The 13,550-nt window shown below is 40.7% G+C and overlaps 1 protein-coding gene across 3 annotated transcripts in view; it reads left to right on the top strand.

Annotated features, from left to right (window-relative positions):
* Positions 1 to 231: 231 nt before the first annotated feature.
* virma (vir like m6A methyltransferase associated) overlaps positions 232 to 13,550 on the top strand; it is a 107,528-nt gene continuing 94,209 nt past the window's right edge. For 2 of the 3 annotated variants that reach the window (XM_043688052.1, XM_043688054.1), the window contains exons 1-3: positions 232 to 336; positions 12,095 to 12,210; positions 12,542 to 12,628. In XM_043688052.1, coding sequence (XP_043543987.1) covers positions 277 to 336; positions 12,095 to 12,210; positions 12,542 to 12,628 — 263 coding nt within the window. In that variant the 5' untranslated portion in view covers positions 232 to 276. The remainder of the gene's footprint in view (positions 337 to 12,094; positions 12,211 to 12,541; positions 12,629 to 13,550) is intronic. The other variant, XM_043688053.1, reaches the window with a different exon arrangement.

Raw genomic sequence — 13,550 nt, forward strand, 5'->3', positions numbered from 1 at the left:
CTTCGAAAAGACCCCCAAACGAATAAACAAAATAAAGTCCCTGTTCGCAGGTTGTAGCCTGGCACACATTACTAACAAGAGATACTCGATTAACACAGTTTGCTAACTCCCGATGGCATCTTCCTTTTAAGGTTTATAAAACCCATGAATAAGGTACAATATGTAACTACTCCATAACTGCCACTGCTCGAGCCATCCACACTCTTCCCGCCCCGCTTCGGGCATGCGCCCTGGACAACCGGAAGAATCTGGAACGGAAGTGACGCATGAGGAGACATGGCGGATACAGCGGCTGAGCTGCTGTTTTTAGATACGTTTAAACACTCAAACTCAGAGGTAAAGTCCTGGGGTCGTCCTTTTCGTCATTCATCGGGACTGGCTTCTCCCATCACTTTTGCTTGACTTCTCTTGCCGCAGTTGCTTTTGTAAATAGCGCTCGGCGTGCTGCAGCCTGAACTGGGCCTTTAATAGCGGTGGGAGTGGGATCGGGCCGGGGTGTTACAGTGACCCAGGATCAGTGCCCTTTCCTCTCCCGCGGGACCGACAGAGCTTATGGGTCGAGCAGTACACGCTGTAGTTTCGAATTGCTATTGTCTCTCTTGCACCCTTGTCCTCCGGCATTACCTGTTTGTTTTGTTTCTGGTCAAGTGATAGTTACCGCCCCCTTTCCCTCGCCCAGAGCGAAATTCAAGAACTGATCTGGAAAATGGGACTCAAATTTAAAGACTTGAAGAAGCTGCCAGCAATTTCTGTGCAGCGCTTTCCGGGATGGCTGATGATAAACGAGAATGTGCTGCGCTGATTGCACGCAATTGTTAAGGGAGACCATAAAGCATTTTAAATTATTTTAGCAGATCTTGCATTATACACCAGTTACATTTTACCAGCATCTGTAAGGCAAGGCTGAAACATTGAAGGAGATCACTTTTACAGGCCAGGAATGCTAGTGTTTATAGTTGTCTCAGAAGTTGTGCAACCGAATAGTCAGTGGTTGGCTATGATTTCCAAGTTAAAAATAAATGGTTATAATTCATCTGGAAATATTCACAGGATAACACGTGTCCTCAAATTATACTAAGGGAAAATTAGTGTATAGATTTTTAATGGCATGGAATATGTTTACGTTAAATAGTAGATTCTGCTGTTAAGTTACTGGATGTAAATGTTCAGTTTTGTACACTGTGCAGTAATTTGGGGTTTAAAAATTTCAATTTCAGTAGGGAATTGAAGATAGAGAAAGAAGGAGTGTTTCTGACCATTATCTTAGTTCAAGATGACGTCACTTTATCTCAAATTAACACAAATATTTAATCAGGTAACTTATGTTTCAGAAGGCAGTTACGAGACTGCCACATTGATGTGGATCTGGAGTCGCAATCAGACTGGATAACACTAGCAGATTTCCTTCCCACAGCATACTGATAGACTCGATTGGATTTTCATGAAAACATGATGGTTTACCAATGATATTGACTGAGATTAGTTTTTTTATTTTGGATTTACAGCTGAATTGAATTGAAGTTGTATGTGATTGCATCTCATGCCTTCAAAATATTTGGTCCTCTGGATCACTGATTTGTTAATCTTATTATCCTGCTGTTACAGTGGTTGATAAAAAGATTCACTTTGTGCATTGCTAGAATTGTCACTAAAATTGCAGTATTAAAAAATTTCAAAAACCAGATTTAAACGAGATTATTCAACATAACCTGAATTGCAGGAAAATAGATTTGCTTTTCTGACTTCACGCAAAAGAACAAAATTAGTTGTAAAGCTAATTGGCAGCAGGTTACAATTTGGAGCACAGCAACATTTATAGTTTGCGAGTTTTGAGAAGATTTGTACCTCCGCTTGAGGTTCAGGTTGTAAGTTTGCTCGCTGAGCTGAGAGGTTTCTTCTCGGATGTTTCATCACCATGCAAGGCAACATTGTCACTGAGCCTCTGTTGAAGCTGGTGTTCTGTCCCGCTTTCTATTTGCTCTGTTAAAGTTGGTGATATCATTTCTGATTCTTTTTCTGAGAGATTGATTTGATCCTATTTACCAATGTGTTTATTGATGGAGTTCTAGTTTGAATGCCAGGCCTGTAGGAATTCCCCTCCGTGTCTTTGTTTAGCATGTCCTAGGTTGGATGTATTGTCCCAGTCAAAATGGTGTCCTCCTTCATCTGTGTGTAAAGATCTTTTGGTGGCTAGTTGGTGCTTGTGTATCCTGGTGGCTAGTTTCTGGCCTGTCTGTCCAATGTAGTGTTTGTTGTAGTCCTTGCAGGGTATTTTGAATATGACATTAGTTTTGCTGGTTGTTGGTATGTGGTCCTTTAGGTACATCAGCAACTGTTTCAGTGTGTTGGTAGGTTTGTGGGCAACCATAATGCCAAGGTAGCTTATAGTTTGTCAAGTGTTACTATTTTTCTACAGTATCTTTATTGTTATCTCAAATTAAGGTCTGTTGAAGATACTCATTAAATTGAACTATGGGTGGTGGTAGTGCTTCATAAATTTGGTCCAGGTAACATTTTTATGTGACATGTGAAGCTTACCAGGCTGTTATTAGTGAGGGGTATTAAATTTGTTTGATTCTGACCTTGCTTAAGCATATACTCTCCAGCAGGCAGTTGGAAATTAATTGCAAATCCTAACTGAATCTTGAGATGTCTTGGAACTGTGCCTGTGATTATTTTTAATTAAATAAATGAGTCTTTAAACTGTTGACTTTGAACACGATCAATACCATAAATTGAACTGTACAATACCATACTGCCTTAAACCTGTGGTAAACTTTGATAGTTTTTCCAATAAGTAAAATTAAATTCAAAAATCTGAAGTCTTGATCTTGTAGAGTCACGCAGCACAGAAAGAGGCACTTTGGTCACCATGTCTATGCCAACCAAGAAACACCAAATTACACTAATCCCTTATATCAATATTGAGTCTATAGCCTACCATGCCCTGGCATTTTAAGTGCTTATCCAGATGCTTCTTAAATGTTGTGCAAATACCTGTCTCAACCATCCACTCAGGTAGCATATTGCATATTTCTCCTACCGTCTGAGTGAAAAATGTTTTCCTCAGGTCTCCTCTGAACCACTTACCCCTTGCTTTAAACTTTTGCCCTCTGGTCAGACATAGGGTAGATCGTGAGTATCATTTCTCATCTATACCTCTCATAATCTTGCATTTCTCAAATCAGATCGACCCTCAGCTTCCTTTGCTCCAAGAAAACAAACCCAGACTTTTCATCCCAGGCAACATCCTGGTGAATCTCCTCTGCACTGTCTCCAGTGCAATCATGTCATTCCAAAAGTATGGCAATCAGAACTACATACAGTATTCCAGCTGTGGCCTAAACTGCATTTTATAATGTAACAAGACTTCCTTGCTCATATATTGTACACCCCAGTTAATGAAGTCAAGCATCCCGTATGCTGCCTTCACCATCCCATCTACCTGTGCTGAGATCTTCAGGGAACTATGGACTTGTTCACAAAGGTCTCTTTGTACCTCAGATCTCCCTTGGGACCTATCACTCATTGTGTTTATTCTTCCCTTATTAGAACTTCCAAAATGCATCACCTCTCACGTATCAGGATTAAACTCTATCTACCATTGCTCTGCCCAATTTACCACATGATCAATATCAAACAGTAGCCTGAGATCATCCTCGCCACCAACAACACCATTAGTTTTCCTGTCATCCACAAATTTACTAATTATACCTTATGCATTCACATCCAAGTTGTTAATGTACATCACAAAGAGCAAGAGTCTCAGCACCAAATCCTGTGAAACACCAGTGTTCACAATCTTCCAGTCACAAAAAAGCAATCTTCCACCATTACCCTTTGCCTTCTCTTTGCAAGCCAGTTTTGGATCCAGTTTGCCAACTTGCCTTTGAGCCTATGGACTCTTACCTTTTGGACCAGCTTTCCATGTGAGGCCTTGTCAAAGGTCTTCCTGAAGTCCATGCAAATCAGATCAGCCACACTACCCTTATCAATATATTAGTCACTTTTTCAAAAAACTCAGTTGAATTAGTCAGACATGATCTCCGTCGAACAAATCTATGCTGACGATCCCTGATTGACCCTGCCTCTCCAAGTGTTGATTAATCCTGACCTCAGAATACCTCCAATAATTGCCTTACTGCTGACGTCAGATGAACTGGTCTGCAATTACCTGGCCTATCCATGCTGACCTTCTTGAACAAAAGAGCCAGTTATCTGGCTCTTCACCTATGGCCAGTGAAATATTAAATATGTCCACCAGGGCACAAGCAGTCTTCTAAGCAAAAGTGAATACTGCAGATACTGGAGATTAGAGTCAAGATTAATGCAGTGCTGAAAAAGCACAGCAGGTCAGGCAGCATCCGAAGAGCAGGAAAATTGATGTTTCAGGCCAAAGCCCTTCAGTCAGGAATGAGCCTCATTCCTGATGAAGGGTTTTGGTCCGAAACATTGATTTTTATGCTCCTCGGATGCTGCCTGACCTGCTGTGCTTTTCCAGCACTACTCTAATCTTGACCCCAGCAATGTTCTCCCTTGTCTCCCAAAGAAGCCTGCTAAATCACCTCACAACTCCTCCTTATTAATCTTAACATGTCTAGAACTTTACCAAATCCCCAGTCACAATGTCTTTCACTGTTTTTAGTTTGCTCGCTGAAATGGTAGATTTTGTTCTGAGACATTTTGTCACCATGCTCGATAACATCATTAGTGTGCCTCTGGTGAAGCATTGTTGTTCTGCCCTGCTTGCTATTTATCTGTCTCGATTTGCTATATCACTTAGATGATTTCATTTCTGGTTCAGTTTCTGAGAGGTTGGTAAATGGGGTCCAAATCTATATGTTTGTTAATGGAGTTCCAGTTTGAATGCCAGGCCTCCAGGAATTCCCCTGCATGTCTTTGTTCATCCAGGATGGATGTATTGTTCCATTGGAACTGGTGTCCCTCTTCATCCATGCGGATGGATACCAGTGATAGTTGGTTATGTCGTTTGGTGGCTAGTTTCCTGCCTGTTTGTCCAGTGTAATGTTTGTTGCAGTCCTTGCAGAGTATTTTGTACATGCCATTTGTTTTGCTGGTAGTTGGTATGGGATCCTTTAAATTCATGCGCAACAGACCTAAACAATGTGACACAACACTCCCAGAGACTCTAGCCACACTGCCATACATCAAAGACATCTCAGAGATGACAACCAGACTACTGACTCCAAGGCATCATGGTAGCCATAAACCTACCACCACACTGAAACACTGCTGATGAATTTAAAGAACCCTGTACCAACAACCAGCAGAATGAAGGGCATATACAACATACCCCGCAAGGACTGCAACAAACATTACATTTGACAAACGGGCATAAAACTAGCCTCCAGGATAAATGAACACCAACTAGCTACCAAAAGACATGACCAACTATCACTTGTATCCAAACACAGGTGAAGAGGGACACCAGTTTGACTGGGACAATACATCCATCCTGGGACAGGCTAAACAAAGACATGCAGGGGAATTCCTAGAGGCCTGGCATTCAAACCGGAACTCCATTAACAAACATATAGATTTGGACCACTTTTACCAACCTCTCAGAAACAGAACTGGAAATGATATCACCCACCACAACAAACTGAGACAGATAAATAGCAAGCGGGGCAGAACACCGACACTTCACCGGAGGCTCACCGATGATGATACCTCGCATGGTGATGAAACATCTGAGCACACATCTACCAGCTCAGCATGCAAACTTACAACCCGATCCACAACCTGAACTACAAATCTCCTCCAAAATCTCAAATGTCTTTCTCTTTTGTGAATACAGATGAGAGATATTCATTTATGACCTCTCCTACACCCTCAGGCTCCATGAACAGGTTGCTCCTTTTGTCTCTAATAGGTCCCATTCTTCCCCTCATAATCCTCTTACTCTGAATAGACTTCTCAAAAAAAAATTAGGGATTTCATTGATCCTGTCGGCCAAAGATATTTTGTGGCCCTTCTTTGCCCTCCTAATTTATTTTTAAGCAACCCATGCACACCTTTGAAGAGTCTCCTCAGTTTTTCATGCCTATGCCTGACATGTGTTTCCTTCGTTTTCTTTATCAAATTCTCTTGACTTACAGGGTTCCCAGGACATGCTGCCCATATCCTCCACAGACTTTGAATTCTCACTATACGACTTTTCAATTATTCCCACTTTCCAAATGTAGACTTACCTGCAAGTAGCTGTTCCCAGTCTGTTTGCCAGATCTCATCTAAAGGTATTGAAATCAGCCTTTCTCTCAATTTAGACACTTCTGCATTATCCTTATTTCTTTCCATAGTGACTTTGAAACTTACAGACTCTTGGTCGCTATCCCCAAAATGCTCACCTGCTGAAACCTCAATCACTTGGCTGGCTTCAGTCCCTAAGATCTGCATACGGGTACAAGAAATTCTCCTGGATGCACTTGAAACATTTTACCCCGTCTGACCCTTTCACAATAATGTGATTCCAGTTCATGTTAGCAAAGTTTAACTTTCTTACAACAATAACCCTATTTCTGTTACATCTTTGTGTTTTGTCCACGTATCACCTCTATCTCCCCGTCTGTTGGTAGGCCTGTCATTTAATATCAGTAAAATAATCACCTTTTTTTTTTATTTCTAAACTGTACCCAGATGGCCTCATTTAAAGATCCTTATACAAAATCCTCCCTCTTTACTGCAATGGTGGTTTCCTTTATCAGCAATGCAATGCCTTCACCTCCCTTACATTCCCCACCCAAGCTATTGTGCTTCAAACCTGTATAACCTGAGGTTGAGCTGCCACTTCTTTTTCTGTCAATCTTTCCTTCAACCATGTCTTAGTTATAGCAAAGGTATCATATTCCCATGCTCAGTGCTCTAAGATCATTAGCCTTAACAGTCAAGTTCCTTGCATTAAAATGGATGTAATTTAGCTTTCTGGAAGATGTCCATGTCTTCTCCAACTGCTGACTGCCCAAGCATCCTTTCTATGTCTGGTGGGACCCTGCTTCCAACTTTACATCTGCTCTACCTGCTTGCCAAATTAATTTAAAACCTTCCCAACAACACGAGCAAACTACCTAGGTTTGTAAACTATTTTGTTGAAATCGTCGTCCTCATTACTCATGATCGATTGATTTCCCCTTCACTTAATACTCAAACTAAGCTGTACCCAATGGAGTTGGCAGTATTTTCCTGTCATAAGAGGAAATAAGAGACACGAGTTGAATTCTGTTATTTGGTTCATTCTTGTAGACAGCTGTACTAATTATTCTGGGTTGACGAATGATTGAAGATAACTCAAGAATAAGTAAAGAGGAAAATTAATCAATCGCTACAGCATCTGTGAATTCCTATGCAGTAGTGTTTGTAGAATTGCACTGAGTTGCTGTGCCCTCATGTTCCAACTGTTTCTACTACACCCTAATCATTTTCCAGTACTACACCCAGCATCTGCTTATGTTTGGGCAGGAGCATGCAGTTATATTTAAATGAGGAAAACTAAACCTCTGCTGTTTTCCTTCGACTATTGGAAATACCTGGGTTCCAGTATCCAGCTATCCAAGTTGGTTCAGAGGAGCATGGAAGAATTATGAAAGATTATGTGCTAATGATTTGAAGTCAGTCTGTGTACATTGTGAATCAGCATTAAATATTTTTACCAAAGTTAAAAGCCAAAATTTTTTGCAAAACTTTATGCAAAAGAAATGAAATTAGAATAAACCAAACCATTTACATATAACACCGATTTAAAGATTTCAAAACACTTAAGTGTCCCATTACAATACTTAATGTCCTTCTCGATCCCACATAAAGTTTGACTTAGCTGTGGCTTCAATTTATGGTTGTTAGAATCTGATTACCTCTTTTTTTGATTAGTTCATGTAACTCACCTTAACTTTTCTCAGCTTCAAGTAACCCTTTTTTTAAAACCAAACACTGCTGATCTGGAACGTTAAAATAAACTGCTTATACAATGTGGGTTACCATTAACCAGAAACTGAACTGCAAAAGCCATATAAATAACATTTAGCTACAAAAGTCGTTCAGGTGCAAGGAACACTGCAATGAGTAATTCACCACCTGACTAAGGGCCTTCTTATGGTACAATAGTAGTGTCTCTATCTGTGAACTAAGAGGCCTGGGTTCAAGACCCACCTGCTCCAGAGGTGGATAATACATCTCTGAACAGTATGATAATAAAAATAAGTTCACCACCCGATTCCTTAAAGCCTGTCCACCATCTACAAGGCACAGGTCAGAAGTGTGATGGTATATTCCCTACTTGCCTGGTTGACTGCAGCTTTGATAACACTCAAGAAGCTTGACACCATCCAGTGCTGCTAGGAGAAGGGTTTGGAGGGATTTCAGGGGTTTTGACCCAGTGACAGTGAAAGATTGGTGGTGTAGTTCCAAGACATGTGTGGCTTTGAGGAGAACTTGCTGGTGTTCCCATGCATCCATGAACTTTATCCTTCTAGGTAGTAGAGATCCTAGATTTGGAAGGTGTTGGTGGAAACATGAGCCAGTTACTGCAGTACCTCTTATAGATGGTACAGGGTGCTGTCATTCTGTTTTGCAGTGGAAGGACTGATGTTGAAGGTGATGGATGGGGTGAGAGTCAAGCAGGCTGCTTTGTCCTGGATGGTGTTAGCAGCTTGTGTTTTTAGAGTTACACCCATCCAGGCAGGTGGAGTCTATTCCATTGCACTCCTGACTTGTTCTTTTTAGATGGTGGACAGGTACTGGGGAGACAAGACTTGTACTTGCTGCAGAATTCTTAGCCTCGGACCTGCTGCTTTTCCCGCAGTATTTATACGACTGGTTCAGTTTAGTATCTGGTGAATAGTAACTACCAGGATATAGATATCGAGGATTTCTGTTATAATAATGCCATTGAATGCCAATGGGTATTGGTTAGCTTCTCTTTTGTTGGAGATAGAGATGTGGCATGTCTGTGACTTGTCACTACATGCTGCTTCTCAGCTGAAGCCTAGATAATGTCCAGGTCTTGCTGCATATGGACAAGTACTGCTTCACTATCTGAGGATTACTGAATGGTGTTGAATATTGTACATTCATCAACAAACAGTCCAAATTATGACTTTGTAGAAGAAAGATCATTGATGAAGTAGCTGAAGATATTTGGGCCCAAGTCACAGTCCAGAGGAACTCCTGAAATGATGTGCTGGAGCTTAGATAATCGACCTCAAACAACCACAGTCATCTAAATGTGTGTTAAGAATGACACTAACCTTGGAGATTGTTCCCCTGCTTCTGTTTAACTACAGTTTTGCTAGGGCTTCTTGATGCCACACTTGTCAAATGCTGCCTTGATATCAAGGGAAGTTCATTCTGTCCCCACTTCTGGAGTTCACCTTGTTTGTCCATGTTTAGTTCAAGGCTGTAATGAAGTCAGGAGTTGAGTGAACCTGGCAAACCCAAAGTGAACATTAGTGAGCATGTTACTCCTTTGCAAGTATTGCTTGATAACACTCTTGTCGTCCCCATTACTCATGATCGAGAGGAGATTGATATAGTAGTAATTTGCTGAGTTCCATTTATCCTATCTGTAGTGCACAAGACACCTGTAGACGCCAATATTGTCATTATATTGGGACAACGTGGCATGTTCTGATGCACACATCTTCAGTACCAGTGCTGGAATGTTGTCAGGGCCCATAATTCACTGTCTTAATGAAATTGGCTGAGGACTAACGTCTCTGATGCTGTGGACCTGGGAGGAAACTGAGATGAATTATCCTTTGGTGATTCTGGCTGAAGATGCTTCTTTGGTACTGATGTGCTGGGCTTCCCAGTCATCGAGGATGGAGATATTTGTGGAGCTGCCATCTTCTGTTTGTTGTTTCATCATCCTTCACCATTAATATGGAGTGTAGGAGGACTGCAGACTTTAAATAAAAACAAAGTGCTGGAAAAAGTCAGCAGGTCTAGCAGCATTGATGGAGAGAGAAACAGAATGAATACTTTGGGTTTATTGACTTCTATAGAACTGAAGGGTATTAGCAGATTAAGGCTTTTCAGCAGTTGACAAAGGGGAGACGTAAGTGGAACAGATAGTGAGGGTACTCAGAACAAAAAAAAATCAATGGGAGTGCTAATGGTGTGAAGGACAGATGCAGGTATAAAATGGGTGTTAATGGTGTGAATAGTAGAAAATAGTTCAACTATGCTGAGAGCAAACTAACACCGTCAAGGCAGTGTCGGGGGAGAGGATGCTTGAATACTCTGAAGTTAATCAGCTGCATCTGTGCACTAATTTCAGCAAACATGTTTACTTGCGTGGACAAGTTTCTGCTCCCACATCTTCAAGCTAAATGATTGGTATCCTTCCTCAAGAACAAAGATGATCAGAATCAGACCACAGAACATGGTGAAGTTGGATAAGATCACGTGTTCTTCTTTTGATGTCTGAACAAACTGATTCTGGAAAGACAAAATCAGCCATAAGTACCACTTGTGAAATTGTCCGAAGTACTTAATTTTTCAGGAAGGTTCCATGACCATTGATCATCTTCAGTCACTCAGCTGTCGGTTGTGAGTCTTCACTTGATGCTGGCAGATTTTTATAATGTTACTATTGAACCTGACTGTATACTTATTTGACACACACACACACACAAATGATAACAGAGTGTGGAAACACTGGCAAAATTTCTTTTCCAGCTCAAAAGCTTTAAGGTTAGTTTCTAGTGCTGAGTTAGATTCTAAATATCTTCAAATCTTGGGAAACGGCTCTGGACGTTGAGAAGTGGATGTACATTGTTAGTTCTTTTGAAACATTAAATTTCCATTTTGATCCAAGTGAAATGAAGCATAGTGCATACTGGAAACTGAGTGACACTGTCCCACCCACCTATTTGTTCCAGTGACCATCTCAACTAGCCAAGGATGCAGAGATGGGCTAAGAAGTGGCAGATGGTGTTCAACTGGAAAAGTGTGAAGTGATTCATTTTGGAAGGTCGAATTTGAATACAGGTTACAGGATTAAAGGCAGAATTCTTGGTAGTGATTAGATTAGATTCTCTACAGTGTGAAAATAGGCCCTTCGGCCCAACAGGTCCACACTTACCCTCTGAAGAGTAACCCACCCAGACCCATTTCCCTCTGACTAATGCACCTAACGCTATGGGCAATTTAACATGGCCAATTCACCTGACCTGCACATCTTTGGACTGTGGGAGGAAACTGGAGCACCCGGAGGAAACCCACACAGATACAGGGAGAATGTGCAAATTCCACACAGACAGTTGCCCGAGATTGGAATCGAACCTGGGACCCTGGTGCTGTGAGGCAGCAGTGCTAACCACTGAGCCTGTAGTGTGGAGGACAGAGGGATCTTGGTGTCCATGTCCATAGATTCCTCAAAGTTGCCATCCAAGTTGATAGGGTTGTAAAGAAGGCATATGGTGAGTTGGTTTTTATTAGCAGGAGATTGAGTGTAAGGGCCGGGAGGTTATGCTGCAGCTCTGTCGAGTCCTGATTGCACCACACTTGGAATATTGTGTTCAGTTCTGGTTATCTCATTATAGGAAAGACATGGAAGCTTCAGAGAGGTTGCAGAGGAGATTTGCCAGGATGCTGCCTGGACTGGAGGGCATGTCTTATGAAGAAAGGTTGAGGGAGCTAGGGCATTTCTCATTGGACCGGAGAAGGATGAGAGATGACTTGATCGAGGTGTGCAAGATGATAAGAGGCATAGATAGAGTTGATAGCCAGAGAGTTTTTCCTACAGTAGAAAGGTCTATCATGAGGGGACATAATTTTAAGGTGATTGGAGGAAGGTTTAGGGGAGATGTCAGAGGCAGGTTCTTCTGACTCTTGGTCAGTGTGTGTCAATGTATGCTGGGTGCTATGAAGACGAGAAAGGACTTCATATAAAGCTTTGTCAGTAAACTGTGATCGAAATTTATCAATGTATTTCGTGAGGTTAATGGAATGTATTCTTCCTATGCAAATGTAAATCTTGCATTTCCAGCATATAACTTTAGGCGAATATTCATGTTAATTCTAGAATTGCTATTTAAAATTTAAAAGAATTCTTGTCTTTTATTCTGTTACATTATAGCAGAATACGCATGTGGATGTCGTTCGCTTTCCGTGTGTGGTTTACATAAATGAAGTTCGAGTTATTCCTCCTGGTGTCAAAGCTCACAACAACTTGCCTGATAGCAGGGCATATGGGTAAGTGAGGGGTGAATGGGAAATCCCTGTGTTTTCTTTAAAGCAATTTAAGAATTTAAATGTAATTGACAGGATACTTCTGCATCTAAAGTAATGTGTTTATTTTGACTTGATCATAACCTTTGATCACATTACTGGTTTGTTTGTTATAAAATGTTTACTTCTGAATTAATGAATGACAGGTGCATACGCAAGAATGTGTATGCATTTGTGTTCATGTATTTATATGGATATTTGTATATTTATTTGTATCTATGCTTAAGTTGTAAACTGCCTAGATTTTAGCATGTAGAGTTTTACCTAACAAGTGCAATTGTTTCACTCACCTCAGGGAGACCTCACCTCATGCATTTCAGCTAGACCTGTTTTTCAACAATGTCAGCAAACCAAGTGCGCCTGTTTTTGATCGATTAGGAAGGTAAGGCTATCCAAGCTTAAGCCCTGACTGAGGTGCTGCATTAATAGTTTCTACAGATGTAGTTACATTAGACTAAAACAAATACTGCCTTCAACCCTTTTCTTTATTGTTTGGTTTATGCTTTAAATTGGATCCCATCTAAACTGTTTGAACCATTAACTAAGTCAAGCTTTATATTTTCTTGTGGACAAGAGATTTTACTTTTTAAAATTCTCCTTATCTTTTTGCTAATCGCATTACACCCAGTTTAAGAGCACAGGTGTCCACCTGTATGGATGTATGAATTGACTTGGGCTGTAGCAGGCAAAAGTAACGTTTTCATAATATTTCCATGCTCAGAAGAGCTTCCATTGGTGGGGAACTGAACTGATATCTTTCACAAAGAATAAAATTTGCTTCAAATAAATTGTCAAAGGGCCTATCACTCTTAACTGCAAAGTAGCAAATATATGTTGATGTATTTGAGGTCTTTTTGGACCAAGGAATTTATGTACCCATTTGTAGATTAATATAAGAGCTAGATCTTCCTGTTAAACAAATGTTTTGTCAAACTTATTGGAGAGTTTAATAATGGGACACAGTGAAACCCATACAGATCTTTAAATAACAGAATTATATAATAATGTGTCTACCATATTCCCAAGGCTGACTTAAGTTCTACAGCCTGTTAAAATGCAAAGCTTAATTTTCAAGCACTCTTCATTGTAGCAGTTTTTATTTTTGCAATTATCTCTGTCTGTTGTATTTCTGTCAGTATTAACATTTAGATGGTATTCAGTCAAGTACATCCATTCATCGTTATGCAGTCAGATTTTTCACCATTCCTTTTGTGGTGATGGATTGACCTTCACTTGGTGTCTCTTCACCAGCTTTCAGGAGTGATAAGTAGCACTGCAAAGTGTGGCAGGATGTGAAGAGGAAG

Source organism: Chiloscyllium plagiosum, chromosome 4, assembly GCF_004010195.1.
Source record: "Chiloscyllium plagiosum isolate BGI_BamShark_2017 chromosome 4, ASM401019v2, whole genome shotgun sequence".
Taxonomy (NCBI): domain Eukaryota; kingdom Metazoa; phylum Chordata; class Chondrichthyes; order Orectolobiformes; family Hemiscylliidae; genus Chiloscyllium; species Chiloscyllium plagiosum.